Here is a 16,226-nt window from a genome sequence, read left to right as displayed (position 1 = left end):
GATCTATCATGCTGCGAGTCAGTTCCTCTGTTCCACTGGCCCCTACCATGCACTAATTATCTCTCCTTGCTTGCGCAGGCACATCTGGAAAGCAGCCAAGCAGAGATACCTCAGTGGGACCTAGTTCTAGAGTAGCCTCAGGGTCACAATCTGATGAGCACATCGCACTGTCTGATCCACAGAAGGCAGAGGCAAGGACTTCTCAGGTTTCTGGCACTCGGAAGATTGCTGGAGGCTAGAAATCTGCTGAGTCCGAGTCAGATGAGGAGCCTCTGGGCTCGGTTATACCTCATCTGCAGTAGCAAAGGCAAGCTCAGGAACATCAGGAAGGGATGTCCACTGCACTCCTCAGATTGCAAGGCACAATGGGGAGTCCGTCTGCCTTCAGTCTAAGGCGATAGCGCTGGCATGCCAACGCACACTGGTAGGATGGTAGCTGCCATGGAGAACTTGGTCTAGGACATTGGCCCTGCACTGCTGCGCAGGCTGAACTCCATTGTTGACACCATAGGTTGGCCTCCCACAGTGTCAACGCGAGAGGTGCAGAGCAGCTCGATCTCAGTCCAGCTTCCCTTTCTCAAGGAGTCAGTCAGGGTCATTGGGCACCCATAGGGAGGAGCAGCAGCAGCTCAACACCCTGGGGCCATCCACCTAGGAGACTCCGGGAATGCCTGGCCAATCTAAATCCCCTCTTCCTGTGACCCCCACAGCTGCAGCTCAACAGGTCAAGGAGGGTGCAGCTGACCCACAGCAGGATTACCAAAGCAGGCCAGGACCATCCTGGTATCAGCCTTCCAGAGGACGCCCACCAAGGCCATCACAGATAGGGCGTAGCAGTCAGCAGGCTGCCTCCACCACTCTGACGATGTCGGGGGAGCACCAAGACGTACTGGCAGGGTTAGAAAGGTTAAGATGTAGCTGCACAGCCTGGGCATTGGTTTTAATCACTTGTACATCAAGTTCACTATCGTCAATTAACTCCCAAGAAAGTCTCTTTGCCTATGGCTTCTTGTTATGATGATCAGTATTCTTGTTGCTCAGATTTGAAACCTTGGTTTCTGCGCAAGGTAAAGACAGGTGTCTCAGTCCAGGACCTCTTCCTGTGCAGTATGTAACCTTCAGACCAAAATGATGGTCAGGCTTCACACTCATTGGCCACATTAGTGATGCCTGAACCTCAATGGCGCTTGTCATTACTGCCAAAATGTTGTGGGCAGGCGTCACAGAGTTCCGTCATTCTCTGTGTGCTCTCAGCGTCTCTGAGGTGGGGCTGGACCCCCATCTCTTCAGCATCTGTGACCAGTGACACTGTGCTCCTGAAGGGGTCAGGTGTTGAATGTGAACAAAGGATCAGGTGCATCACCGAGCACAAATGAGCTTCCCTCAGTCAGACAGGAGTCAGGCATTCATTGCCACAGCAATTTTAATTTTAATGGTTTGTTTATCTGGTTTGGAGATATTGAGATCCAGAAAACACAGCTCAATGCGTTGTTGAAACAAACTAAATTCAGATAGGAGATCTGTTACCTTCCAATTGAGTGTTGGAAATGTTGTGGTCATCTTTTAGATTTTTGCAGGATTTTTAATGTGATCTTGAGTTTTTGACATCTATGCAAGTTTCCTCCAGCCCTTTTAGAGTTATTTTGGCTCTGAGCTGCAGTTCCTTTAATGGCCTTAGCTCATTATAAGCTACTGCTTGACTGCAATGATAGCGCTGTTGAGTTCTTTCTGATTTTTCCTGGCTTTAGTTATGAACTCCACCCACAAAACTGTAATTTTGGTGGGAATGGCTGCAGGATATCCAAAGTGAAAGCAAACAGTGAAAAAAGCCTTATTACGTGCTTCTGGCTGCTAGGCACAATTACTGGAAGATTCTTCTTCCCAGCCCAGCTTACAATACTTAGCTTCAGCAGTAATGAATCCTCCTGTCTGCAGAGTTCTACTTAAAGTGACACCACCTGCAGTCTGCTGTTTAATTTTTGCATCCGGTTAAACTTTGTAGCAGTTAGACTTTTACTAATTAAGCTCTCCCAGATTTGATCAATCTTACCGGGACCCGATGCCTGCTGGCTGGAGCATGGTGCAATCCTAGAAGGGACATACACTGTACGTAGCATTGCTACAGAACTGCAGAATTACGTACACATGGTGAGTTTTGATAGCTGTTTCACTTTCACCAGTTAATTTCTTCAGCTGGATGTGAAGGGGTTGAGGTTTGTGTTCTGCTCAGTCAAATCTTCAAAAACCATGCTGCCACCCTGACACCAGGTTATGCTCTTCTTCTCTTTGGCTTAATCATGCACAAATATTGATGAAACATTAATGTGGGTTCATTATTTGAAGATAAGGCCATATACGGATAGAGTTAATTGCAAGACTATTATATGCACATCTTACTCCGAGTCCTTCTGTTTGCAGCCAGCCTGTAAGTCATGGGACTACTACATCATATCTTGTCAAAGTAGTAGCGGTTGACAGCAGTGTAAGATATGCTTCCTTAAAGGTGCATGCACATCATATCACAACAGCATCTACCCAACAATGTGGAAAATTGCCCAGGAAAGTCCTATCTACAAAAAACAGGGCAAAGCCAATCCGTCATCAGCTTAATCTCAATTATCAACAAATTGATGGAAGATGTTGTTGATAGTACTATCAAGTGGCAGTTACTCCGCAATAACCTGCTCACCAATGCTCATCTTGGGTTCTGCCAGGGCCACTCAGCTCCGGGCCCCATTACAGCCTTGGTCCAAACATGGATGACAGAGCTGAATGCCAAAAGTAAGGTGAATGTGACTGCCCTTGACATCAAGGCAGCATTTGACTGAATGTAACATCAAGAAGCCTTCGCAAAATTAAAATCAATGGGAATCTCTTCTGGAAACATAACAAGTACAAAGGAAGATTGATTTGCTTGCTGGAGACCAATCATCTCAGCCCCAAGACACCATTGCAGGAGTTCCTCAGGGTAGTGTCCTAGGCCCAACCATCTCCAGCTGTTTCATCAATGCACTTCCCTCCATCATAAGGTCAGACGCAGAGATGCTCACTGATGATTTCTCAGTGGACAGTTCCATTTGCAACTTCTCATATTCTGAAGCAGTCCATGCCCACATGCAACAAGACCTGGACAACATTAAGCTTGGGCTGACAAATGGCAAGTAACTTCATGTCACACAAGAGCCAGGCAATAACCACCTCCAATGAGAAAGAGTCTAAATATCTCCCCTTCAGCAGCATTACTATCGTCGAATCTCCCGTCATCGACATCCTGTGGATCATGATTGACCACAAACAGAACTGGATCAGCCACCTAAATACTGTGGCTAAAAGACCAGAAGCTAGGTATTCTCAAACAAGTGACTCACCTCCTGATTCCCCAAAACCTGTCCATCATCTACAAGGCACAAGTCAGGAGAGTGAACTCTCCACTTGCCATGATGAGTTCAGCTGAAACAACACTTGTCGAGCTCAAAATCATCCTGCCCTCTTGATCAGCACCCCATCCACTACTTTAAACTCCACCACCAACGCAACATGGCTGCAGTGGTTACCACCTTTAATGTGCACTAGAGCAACTCACCAAGGCTGCTTCGACAGCACTTCACAAATAGGCAACTTCCAACCACCTAGAAGGACAAGGGTAGCGGGCGCATGGGAACACCGCCAAACTGCCATTCCTTCACTGTCGCTAGGTCAAAATCCTGGAACTTCGCAGCACTAGAGGGGTAGCCACACCACATGAATTGCAGTGGTTCAAGAGGGTGGCTCATCACCACCTTCTCCAGGGCACTTAGGGATAGGCAATAAATACTGGCTTTGCCAGTAATACCCACATCCCCTGAATGAATAAATAAACATATATGTTATTTAATATTTAATTACTGAACGATAACAATGAATTTGGATGGGTTTTTCAAAGTTTGGCCATAAAATAAAGGCGTTAATCCATCACTAAATTGGAGAAATTACAGATAAATGTATTTTTATACCCATCATCCTACAGTGAAATTTCAAAGCTAAAGATTTTAAATTTGGAATTAAACAGTTGATACAAGTAATATTTAAGTAGCTCTTTAGCTGTGACAGAACAATAACACCTAAACTCTGTTATATTGTCTGATCATGCTATAACTGTCGCCAACACAGGTCTTCAAAGCTGATCACACGAAGCTGATGAGGTTCAGTTTATGCTTTCATTTCTATGGAAAGCAGAGAGAAGGAATTTGTGGAATCAAACAAATTTACAGTAAATACAGGTCAAGTTAACAATTCAATAAGCAAAGTCAAATGTTGTTGTGGTACTAAAACAGGAGTTGATTGTAGTAAATCAAAGCAATTTTTGTGTGCATGTCAAACACAACTAGACTGTGGCTTTCATATCAAACTCAGAATAATGAAATAAATATTCTTGTGAAGCAGTGCGTTTCAGAACTCAAATCTTGCTATGTGGAGTAGATCTGAATTATGGACATTAAATTCTCAAAGTGTATCATTTTTTGCAATTACATTTAGCAATTAAATCTCTTATTTCTGACAGAATATTTCTCCCTTTTGTGTACAAGCCTTATTTTACAGGGAGTATTATTCTAATGCCAAGCATCATGGCAAAAATTTAATATAGAAATTTTAATATTAGTGTTTTGGGTCAATTGGTGTTGACAAACTGAGAAACATATTGGCAATGCAAGACTTGGAGAAAAAAGGAACACTGAGGGAGAAGTTGACTCCGAAGTGATATGCATTATGTGTTATTGATCGGCTATTATGTTAAGTAGTTGATTAATTACAAATGAACATACGAACATACAAATTAGGAGCAGGAGTAGGCCAATCTGGCCCCTCAAGCCTGCTCTGCCATTCAATAAGATCATGGTTGATCTTGATAAAGGAATTCATATTTAAATCAGTGTTCTCACCGATTGACCATCAATGCACATTTAAAGTATGTTGTATCTTTGAGGTATTTCAGTTGCTCACAGAATTCTAAGTTTCTAGTAATTTGATAGGAAATATCTTTACCAATTTGTTCCAACATTGATCACTGATCACTGAGTATCTGATTCTGCAGCATTAGGGTATTTATTGGTAAAAACAGGATTACATTTTGTGAAATGATTAAAATAATGTTTGGCTTTGCCGATCAATAAGAGAAAAAGAAATAAGTGCTTTAAATTGTTCAATTTCTGGGCCAGAGGGGTTGACAGACATTGCGTTAACAATTGTCGCGTGGTTGTAATGGTACTTGCACTGTTAATTACTGGACTTAACTTTCTGTGACAAGTTTAACAGAGAATTAATGTGTTTATCCAGCAAATTCTTAGAAATAATGAGGAGACTAAGGACAAGATGCCTCTTGTGCAGAGCAAATGGTTGAGTGGCGTAAATCAATTATTATTTAATCCCCTGAACTTGCTGGCAGAGTTGCACATTAATACTGGCAGTGCCATTAACATGCCATTATTTTTTCAGCAAGATCTGGCCCATTACATTTTGTCAGGCCATTGAAGCAGAATGGCTCGACAACAAAACAGACAATAAAATCTCGAGCAAAGTTCCTTTTGCATATTAGTCAGCAAATTATAATGAATTTAAAAGTGAAGAATAATGACCCCAGATAAACTAAATTCAGTGGTAATTTATTCTTCAAACACTTTGTGAGATGTAAGTCTCCACATTTATCTAACATTCTGAATGCAAGCAAAGTTCTTTTTGAGTCAATTCATCCAGAGGAATATCCCAAAACAAATGGATCAGATCTATTAGGGTTTATACAAGTGCAGGCATCCAAAGTATGGGTTGCCTTAATGTTAATCTACACACCATTATTTGCAGAACTTATTTTGTTACAAGGACATTAATTAATTTCCTTCTGCTTCTCGCTCCCACAGCTACTGATCTGACAATTCACAGAACATTAAGCATTAATAATTCACTACAGAAATAGCTTAAATTCTCACTACATGAGTCATTGGAGGTGTCTAAAAATATACATTTTAGCATCAATAGGCTTTACACTATTGGAGAGTGGCTTTTACTTTAGCTATTTCACAGCTTGGATAATAGTCAAATGAGAAGTGAAACCTTGTATTTTTAGGACAATAAAAGTAATATGTAATATTTTTCTTCAGATCCTATTCAAAGAATTTTTTGGAAAGGGATGGAAGTCACCTCCTACAAAGTCAGAAGGAATATTGAAGGATGTACTGTGCTCGGAATATCTCTTATTAAGTTTAAAGAAGTAACTTACAAAATGTATTTGTTTTTATTTTTTCTTACCAGTTTTTTTCTGTAAAGTTTTTTTTAACTATTTGCTGGGATGTAGTTTCACAGGCACTGGTCACCTTACTGGACCTCATTCAGGTGAACATTATTCGCCTGTACGATATACTGGATGATGACAAGCTGTCATGAGGGCAAACACAGTCAAGAGCCAACCTGTTCCTACCTGATGACTACAAACAGAAACATACACATGCACACAAACACACAAATGCTTATACACTTGGAGTAGAGGTCACTGAATAACAGTAGGGTGCAAGAATCCTCACTGACATTCCCCTCCCTAACCCAGGACGCAGAGGCCAATTGGCCAATTGCAGCATTTCAAGTGTTAATTTAGCACCTGCAAGTTAAAATGGGACGTTTATGGTTTACATGCTAAACCCACTGAGCCACTAAGACAGCCTGCAAGTCTCCACATTTATCTAACATTCTAAATGCAAACAAAATTCTTTTTGAGTGAATTCATCCTGAAACAAATAGATGAGACCTATTAGGGTTTATACAAGTGTAGGCATCCAAAGTGTGGGTTGCCTTAATGTTAATCTACACACCATTACTTGCAGAACTTATTTTGTTACAGAGACATTAACTAATTTCCTACTGCTACTGGCTCCCACAGCTACGCATCTGACAACTCCCAGAACATTAAGCATTAATAATTCACTACAGTAATAACTTACATTCTCACTTTATGATTCAATGGAGGTGTCTAAAAATATACATTTTAGCATCATAGGCTTTACACTATTGGAGAAAATACTTTGTAGCATACTTCAACACCATTATTCAAGAAAGGAGGCAGAGAGAGAAAACAGGGAACTACAAGCCAGTTAGCTTAGCATCAGTCATTGAGAAAATAATGGAACCTATCATTAAGGAGATGTTAACAAGGCATTTGGAATATCATGATATAATTAGGCAGAGTCAACATGGTTTTATGAAAGCGAAATCATGTCTGACAAATTTATTACTTTTTTGAGAGTAAACAAAGGGGAACCAGTGGATGTAGTATATATAGATTTCCAAAAGGATTTCAACAAGGTACTACTTAAGTGTTGTCCCTATGATGAGAGGTTGAGTAAAATGGGCCAGTATCTCTGGAATTTAGAAGGATGTGAGGTAATTTCATTGAAGATTCTGAGGGAGCCACACAGTCTCAGGATTATTTAAGACTGAGATGAGGAAGAATTTCTTCACTCAGAGGAAATGTAAATCTTTGGAATTCTTACTCATGAGGGCCATAAATACTCCGTTATTGAGTGTAATCAAGATTAATATTGACAAGATTTTTTAGACTCTACAGGAAATCAAGGGGAGAATTTTCCCTCCTATCAGGGGGGTTGTGCGGGGGTGGGCTGTGGTGGGTGCGAACCCAATCGGCGCCCCCCCCGATCAGGTCCATGCCGCCATTTTATGTGGGTGGGCCAAATAAGGCCTGCCCAGCGTGACGCACACCCGGAAGTGCTGAGCACTCCCTGTGCGGGCGTGGGCGATTCCCTGAGTCAGGGCCTGTGCAAAGAGCGCAGAAATATCCCTGAGGCACCTCTGTGCCTCAGGGAGATTAGTTTAAGTTTCAAAAATTTAAATAAAGAAAATAAGAAATTTTAGGACATGTCCCCTCATATGACAGTGTCACATGAGCTGGGACATGTCAATGAACATTAATATAAAAAATTATTAAATTTATAAACCCTTCATGGAACCTCACCCCACCCGTGGATGAGGTTTCATGAAAAATGCGAAGGCCGCCTGGGCTCTTCGCCTGCCCGCCAACCTTAAGGTTGGACGGGCAGCTCAGTTTATTACTTTAATTGATTTCTAAATGGCCTTAATAGGCCTCTGACAGTTCGGCGGGCACACAGCCGTGTCAGCTGCGCGCCAGCCGAACTGAAAACCCAAATGACGCGCGGTGAGGTCGGGACGCCCGCCCGACGTCACCGCGTGTCATTTTACGCCTTGGCGAGCGGGCCCCGCCCCCGCTCACCGAGCCGAAAATTCAGGCCCAAGTGATTTGGAGAGTGGGCGGGAAAGTGGAATTGAAGTAAAAAATCAACCATGATTTTATTAAGTGGCGGAGCAAGCTCAAGGGGTCTTGTGGCCTGCTCCTGCTCCTAGATCTTAGCTTCTTACATTCTAATTAATGTACTACTCAATATTCCAGTGTTGAACATGATATCATTCCTACACACTCATTTTTGTTCAGCAGTTCCCCTCCTAGATGGGATAAATTTTATATTCAGCTCTTAAATGCCGAATGCCTTCTATGTAAATGTAAACGCAACGTGTTTGGTGTTAGCCACATCTCCAGGCATAAACAGGAGAGAAAAATATAAGGATGAAAGACTTACAGCTGTTTCTGTAGTTTTGTTGTTAAATACCACTCTTGCAAATGGATCTGATGTGCCAGAAATGTCTCTTGGTGCGAGGTCTCTAAGGAGATAATAAAGAATATAAAGTCCATGATATTTCCTCAGATCACAGCTGAGTGGGAAGTTGTTAAATCACCATCTGAGCACAGAGCTGCTACATAGCTAATTAGCAGTGATAAGCTGACAAGAGTAAATCCATCAAGAAAATCTGAGCAACAACTTAGTACATAATGCGGTCAGTAAGACCTCTTCTAATTTTAGTCAAAAAGTTGACCAGTCTGCTGTGATTCATAACAGGCTCTATTAGTAAGATGAACACTACTCCTCTCTTGTGGGAGTTGGAAGGCAAGAAGGAGCGACAGTCACTTCATCAGGGAGAAGTGTCCCTGTACCTGAGGTGGGTGGCATGGACTTCCTATTACACAAGCTGGCTGATTCCAGCTAAAGCTCTCTGGGCACATTAAAGGGGACTTCATCCAACAATCCTTTCAGATTGGGCTGCTGCCATCTTGTTATACCAACAAGAAAGTAGCCAAGATATTGGAAGTTGAAGGAACATATGTGCAGAGTGTCAATCTGGTGGTCAGTAAGTCACTGTGAAACAGCCTAGCTGCATGGTGCACGATGAAGTATGGCCTTAGTAGATATGAGTACAGCAAGTTTTTCAATTGTATGTTGCATCTTGAAGATGTACCCTCTAGAGATAAGGGCATGAAGAGATGCAAGGTTATATGAGGGATTGGCATGTCTGAGGAGCACATGTGGAAAAGCCAATACATTGCAATCTTTGGACCCTCTTTCAGATGCATTTATTGTTCAGTACTGTTTCCCTGCCATCCTCTTTTCAAGTATGCTGTCTCTATACTTGTTCACAGGTCCTCTAGGTAATGCACAAGGTCTGTTTATTACCTGTTGCCATGAATTATGCCCTGAAGCCAAAAATCTGGCAAGCGCAGGACAGAGCAATCATAGCAGCCGCTAGAAATGGCTGGCGGGAGGCCCAAACCACCTTGATGATAGGCCTCATTTGCAATCAACTGATGAGCAACCAGCAATATCTGATAGGCAGCTCTCTGTTTTGAGAGGGCAAAAGGTCACATGGACCACCCACAGAGCACAGGACTACTTCAAACGATTAAAAAGGAGGACAGGTCAATGGGAGGAATGGCTGTGACAGAGTGCATTATATAAAGGGAGAGCAATTATACTAAAAAGTTCCAAATATGTCATCCTTTATTGTTTTCAGAACTGTTTCCAGCGATCCCTTTAGGGATCTTTAGGGATCAGGGTTCTGTTGAAGGGCCGTGAGGACTCGAAACGTCGACTCTTTTCTTCTCCACCGATGCTGCCAGACCTGCTGAGTTTTTCCAGGTAATTCTGTTTTTGTTTTGGATTTCCAGCATCCGCAGTAGTTTTTTGTTTTTATCCCTTTAGGGATGTTGTAGTGGCAATTTCTCACTCTGTGCAGCGAAGGGGTCCAACATTTAGCAAGTGCCAGGCTTAGCTGCATCTAAGTGGCACTTGGTCCTAACAACATCATAAGATCCAGTTCACACTGAATATTGAGGCTCCCACCTGTTTCTAGTGGGAGCACTGGATAGCTAAGTTGAAGCCTACTCAACAGTGACTACATTTCAATACTATTTAACTGGCTGTAAAGCGCTTTGAGATGTCCTGAGGTTGTGAAAGGTACAATATAAATGCACATCTTTCTTTTTATGTTTACCCAAAGATGGCAGGGGCGAGGCTCAGATGGAAAGTCAGCTGCCCCCACCCCCTCAGCCTTGCGACTGCATCGTTGCTACTGAAAAACAAGGCAGTCAGGAGATTAGAGGATCCATATGTCTCCAGATACGGTTATGTGGTACACATTACATTCAACAGCAATAAAATACCACTTCCACAAGTGTTGGAAGAATTCAGGGCTACGTACCAGAGCATGATGGCTTTTGTTTCTGTACAGAGGGAAACAAAATTTCTCCTTCCATCCAAAGAAATATTAACAGTCACAAAATAATTGAAAATAAGCTGTGCAGTGTCCCTCTGATAACAAGTGTTGGCACAGCTGGAGCAGGAATCTTTAGGCAATGTGTGTTTGCTCCTCTTTGCTGCCATGGACCCAAAACCAGTCACACTGCTGGAAGAAACCAGTCTTGGAACATTTTTGAATGGCTTTCTGGGTATCAGAAATATAAGTTCTGGGGGAAGGCTGAAGTTTTCAACGTTATGAAAGGAACTGATAAAATAGACCATGTTAATTGCTTACTAACCTAAAGGGCTCAAATACTGGCTAGTCCAACCTTAAAAACAAGAATCTTGAAGTAAAAGAGAAAGTTCGAATTTTTTCCCTCCCAGAAGGTGTTAGAATTGTGGGTTTTAAAATGAATGCCATTGTGAGCGGGTCATTTGAAAGGGTTCAAAAGAAAATTAAGTTCATTTCCAGGGACAGGGGAACTGCAGGATAAAATGCAACAGTGGTGCATGAAATAAAGGAAATTCACTGGGCCCAATGGCATGTTTTGTCCCTGAAAATTCCTGAATTGGCTTTGTTTGCAAGGCCTGTTGTTTGGAGCACAAGTCCCATGGAGAAAAAAAAAACATAACTTAAAAGAAGACGTTTTGTGCAGAATAACCGCATGTTTTGCTTTCTTGAGAATTCATGTTATACCGTGTTACTGTGACACCTGCTGATAGATCTCAATGTTTCCATAGTTACGGTTAAAAAATATAAAATCAAAGAGCCTTGCAGCACAGAAGGAGGCCATTCGGTGCCAGTATGTTAAAAGAACTATTCAATTTAGTCCCACACCCCAGCGTTTTCTCCACGACTTTGTAAGTAATGTCTGAACAGCGACTGATCTCCGGAAGTACTTTTTATGATTCAGATTCAAAGACAGATAAATGTCAAATTGTGATATGGCACAAAAACGTCACTCGACTTTGAGCAGATATCAGAGGGCAGAACTCCTGCCGACGCAGTCACGGGATGCTGTGCCTGGCATTTAAACTCCTGTCAATTTTGTGACCTTTCCTCTGCTGAGTGTGCTCATTTATAACCATAAATAAATGGGTTCCAATGGTAAACAAAACAAGCAAACACATTACCCTTAAGCTGCCAGCAAGTTCAGGGGAATTCCAGTTTCCTGAGCTAAGTGATTCTGTTTGTTTGCAGCTCATAAAGTGCAGGCCTAATAAATCATAGCAGACCATGGTGTCAAGCTACTTGAGTGTTGTGGGAGCTGCACTCATCCAGGCAAGTGGGGAGAATTCCATCACAGTCCTACCTTGAGCCTTGCAGATGGTGGACAGACTTTGGGGAGTCAGGAGGTGAGTTACTCACCACAGAATTCCCAGCCTCTAACCTGCTCCGATAGCCACATTATTCATATGGCTAGTCCAGTTCAGTTTCTGGTCAATGGTAACCCTCAGTGATGGTAATGCCATTGAAAATCAAAGGGAGGTGGTTAGACTCTCTTTTGTTTAGATGGTCACTGCCTGGCACATTGTTTGAGGCGAATGTTATCTTATCAGCCCAAGCCTGAATGTTGTCCAGGTCTTGCTGCATGCGGATTCTGACTGCTTCGGTATCTGAAGTGTTGCGAAGGGCACTGAACATTATGCGATCATCCATGAACATCTCCACTTTTGACCTTATGATGGAGGGAAGCTCATTGATGAAGCAGCTGAAGGTAGTTGGGCCTAGAACAGTATCACGAGGAACTCCTGTAGCAATGCCCTGGGACTGAGGTGATTGGCCTCCAACAAATACAACCATCTTCTTTTGTGCTAGATATTACTCCAGCTAGTGAAGTGTTTTCCTCCTGATTCTATTGTCTTCAATTTTGCTAGGGTTCCTTGATGCCACACCCGGTCAAATGTTGCCTTGATGTTAAGGCAGTCATTATTATCTCACCTCTAGAATTCATTCTTTTGTTCATGTTTGGACCAAGGCTGTGTAGAGGTCTGGAGTGAAAGTCTTAGTGGAACCCAAACTGAACATCAGTGAGGAGGTTATTGCTGAGTAAGTGCCTCTTGATTGCATGGCCTACGATACCTTCCATCACTTTGCTAATGGGATGATGGTTTGCCTGATTAGATTGGTCATTTTTTTTCAGGACAGGACATATCTAGCCAATTTGCCACTTTGTCAGATGGGTGCTGGCATTGCAGTTGTACTGGAACCATTTGGCTGGGGACACAGCTAGTTTAGGCGACTGCCAGGATGTTGTCAGGGCCGAAAGCTTTTGCTGTATTGAGCGCCTTCAATCTTTTCTTGATATGGTGTGGAATAAATCAAACTGACTGAAGATTGGCATCTGTTTTGCTCAGTAGAATGGGAGGAGGTCAAGGTGGATCTTCCACTTGGTACATCTGGCTGAAGATGGTTGCCTTGACATTTACACTGACGTGCTGGGCTCTGTCATTATTGAGAATGGGAATGTTTGTGGAGCCTCAAGTGCTACCCCGGAAAGCCAGTTGGTGAAGAATAATACTGGAGCCAATCTTTACTCAGTCTTATGTTTATTTACAAATTGAACCATTACAAGCGTATATCTCCTAATTCAACCACACCACTGTTTCAGGGAGTATCTCTTTATATCTGTTCAAGTGAAACCCCAGTTAATGCCCTCTACCTGCTTATAAATAAACACAATTGATATACAATAACACCTCCTCCTTTGATTAGTTGTATAATTGTCCACCATCATTCACAGTTGGATGTGGCAGGACTGCAAAGCTTTGATCTGATGTGTTGGTTGAGGGGTCACCAAAATCTGTCTATGCCATGCTGCTTCCGCTGTTTAGCATGCATGTAGACCTGTGCCATAGCTTCACCAGGCTTGCACCTCAGATATGCCTGGTCGCTGCAGCTGGTATGCTTTCTACACTCCTGTTTGAACCGGGGTTGGTCCCCTGGCTTAATGGCCATGTTCGTCCTTCAAGGTGAAGATGACTATGTTCATCATCTGGGGTATTTTGTAGGGATCCAGGGGGGTACATACGTGAATGGTAAGGCCCGGAAGGTTCTGTTGCAAAAAGGACAGTATACCACAGACGATTAAGTTTTGGATGAGTTGTTGGCTTGAGATTTTCTCTCCTTGCGTTTTCTCTCTGCCTCTTAAATATGCTGTTTTCGAAGGAGGCCACATTGTTTTTTTATTTGGTTGTGCCAGGTACAGTGATGCTGGGCGGGCTTCTCCCAGGACTCAAAGCCATTATCAAAACTCCTAAGTGAAGCCTTCAGAGTGCCCTTGTGACTGTAATGACAGTGCACTTTGGATTCAAGCTCTCCATAGAAGATTCCCTTTGGTCAAATGTCAGGCATTCTGGCTGCATGACCGGCATAACTCAATGTGACTGTCTCAATATGGTATGGATGCCTGGTGTTCCAGCTTGGGTGAGCACTTCAGTGTCTTATATTTTGTCCTGCCATTTGATCTTCAGAAGTTTCCAAAGGCAGCTCAAGTGGAAGTAGTTGAGCTTCTTGGCACGTAGCAAGTACACAGTCCAAGTCCTGCATGCGTAGAGCAGCATGGACAGGACTACTGCTCTATAGACTTCCAGTTTGGTAGCCAGACTTACTCCTCTTCATTCCCAGACTGATGTCCAAAGTCTGCCAAAAGCTCCATTCTTGTATGTGTCTCAGACTGTGCAGCTTCCCATCCATGCAATATCTGATTTTGATGCCAGGATCACCTTCGTATTGGAGAAATGGCAGAGATAAACATGTTGAAGAGAGTTAGCGCTAGCACACAGTCCCATTTAACTCCATTATTGACAAGGAATGGGTCAGAAGACTCACCGTCATCCAGAACACATGCGAGCATGCCATCGTGGAACTGTTGAACCATTTTGATGGATTTCCAGGGCAACTGATGTCTTGATGTGAATGGTAGAATGAGAGATCAGCTGGGCCATAAGGTCACAGATTGTGACTGAATACAACTCTGCTGCTGCTGATGGTCCCCAGTGCCTCATGAAGGCCGAGCCTTAAGTTTATCTCACAGCTTTGCTAGGGCACCTTGATGACACACTCGGTCAAATGCAGCCTTGATGTCAAGGGCAGTCACTCTCACCTCACTTTTGGAGTCAGCTCTTTTGTCCATTTTTGAACCAAGGCTGTAAAGAGTTCAGGAGCTGAGTGGCCCTGGCGGAACCCAAACTGGGCATCAGTGAGCAGGTTATTGCTAAACAAATGATGCTCACCATCCTGACTTGGAAATTTATCGCCATTCCTTCACTGTCGCTGGGTCAAAATCCTGGAACTCCCTTCCTAACAGCACTGTAGGTGTACCTATACCTCATGGACTGCGGCAGTTCAAGAAGGCAGCTCACCACCACCTTCTCAAGGGCAATTATGGATAGGCAATAAATGCTGGCCCAGCCAGCGATGCCCACATCCTGTAAACAAATAAAAAAACTCTTTGCAATTTACACCTTGTCTTCATTCAGCATCCTTGGATGCATCCTATCTGGCCCTGGTGACTTATGAGCTTTGTTTATAGCCAGCCTAACTAATACTTTCTCTTTATCAACGTTTATCCCATCAATATCTCAACTATCTCCACTTTCATTATGACTTTGGCAACACTTCTTTCTTGATATATATAAATGTATATCTTACAGTGCAAAGTACTCATTTAGTACCTCAGCTATGCCCTATGCCTCCATGCATAGACCCATCCCTTTTTTTACTATTTATTTACTTTTACTAATTATATGCTTATAGAAGACTTTGGACTCCATTTTATGTTAACTGCCAGTTTCTTCTCATACTCACTCACTTTACGTCTCTTATTTCATGGAAATATAGAAAACAGGAGGAGTAGGTCATTCGGCCCTTCAAGCCTGCTCATCCATTCAATATAATCATAGCTGATCCTCTATCACAATGTCATACTCCCATGCTCTCCCTGTACTCCTAGATGCCATAGAGTCCAGAAATCTATCTATTTCCTTCTTAAATATATTCAGTGACTTGGCATCCTCAGCCTTCTGTGGTAGAGAGTTCCATGGGAAGAATTTTCCTCCTGTCGGAGGGGAAGTGCAGGAGCAGGCATGGGCAGGCGTGCCCCTGATTGGGGATACACTGCCATTTTACGTGGGTGGGCCAATTAAGGCCCGACCAGCGTGATGTCCGCTTAGGAGCGCTATGCGCTCCCTGTGCAGGCAGGCGGGGGGGATTCCCTCAGCCGAGAGTGCGCTCTTTCACGCATGCGTGCGAAAGAGCGCACTCATCTCCCTGAGGCTAAGTGCTGTCTAAGGGAGATCGGCACCAAATTTAAAAATGGTAAAGGTGCACAAACAAAATTTCCCTGACATGTCCCCTCATATGACACTGTCACATGAGTTGGGACACGTCCATCATTTTTAATCAAACATTTATTAAATTTTTAAAAACCCCTCATGAAACCTCATCCCGCCCATGGATTTCATGCTTTTGCTGAAGCCCGCCAGGGCTCCTGGCCTGCCCGCCAACCTTAAGGTTGGACGGGCAGGTCCATTAATTATGTCAATTACTTTTTAAATGGCCTCAATATGCCATTGACAGGTCGGCGGGCGCACAGCTGA

General features: G+C 43.1%; 1 protein-coding gene across 2 annotated transcripts in view; it reads right to left on the bottom strand.

Moving 5' to 3' along the window:
* rasal1a (RAS protein activator like 1a (GAP1 like)) overlaps positions 1–16,226 on the bottom strand; it is a 286,840-nt gene that overhangs the window by 180,433 nt on the left and 90,181 nt on the right. For both annotated transcript variants that reach the window (XM_078554231.1, XM_078554232.1), the window contains exon 6: positions 8,634–8,715. In XM_078554231.1, coding sequence (XP_078410357.1) covers positions 8,634–8,715 — 82 coding nt within the window. The remainder of the gene's footprint in view (positions 1–8,633; positions 8,716–16,226) is intronic.

This window comes from Cetorhinus maximus, chromosome 12, assembly GCF_964194155.1.
Source record: "Cetorhinus maximus chromosome 12, sCetMax3.hap1.1, whole genome shotgun sequence".
Lineage (NCBI taxonomy): Eukaryota > Metazoa > Chordata > Chondrichthyes > Lamniformes > Cetorhinidae > Cetorhinus > Cetorhinus maximus.
The sequence above is the reverse complement of the archived record's forward strand: the minus strand, read 5'-3'. Positions and strand labels throughout refer to the sequence as shown.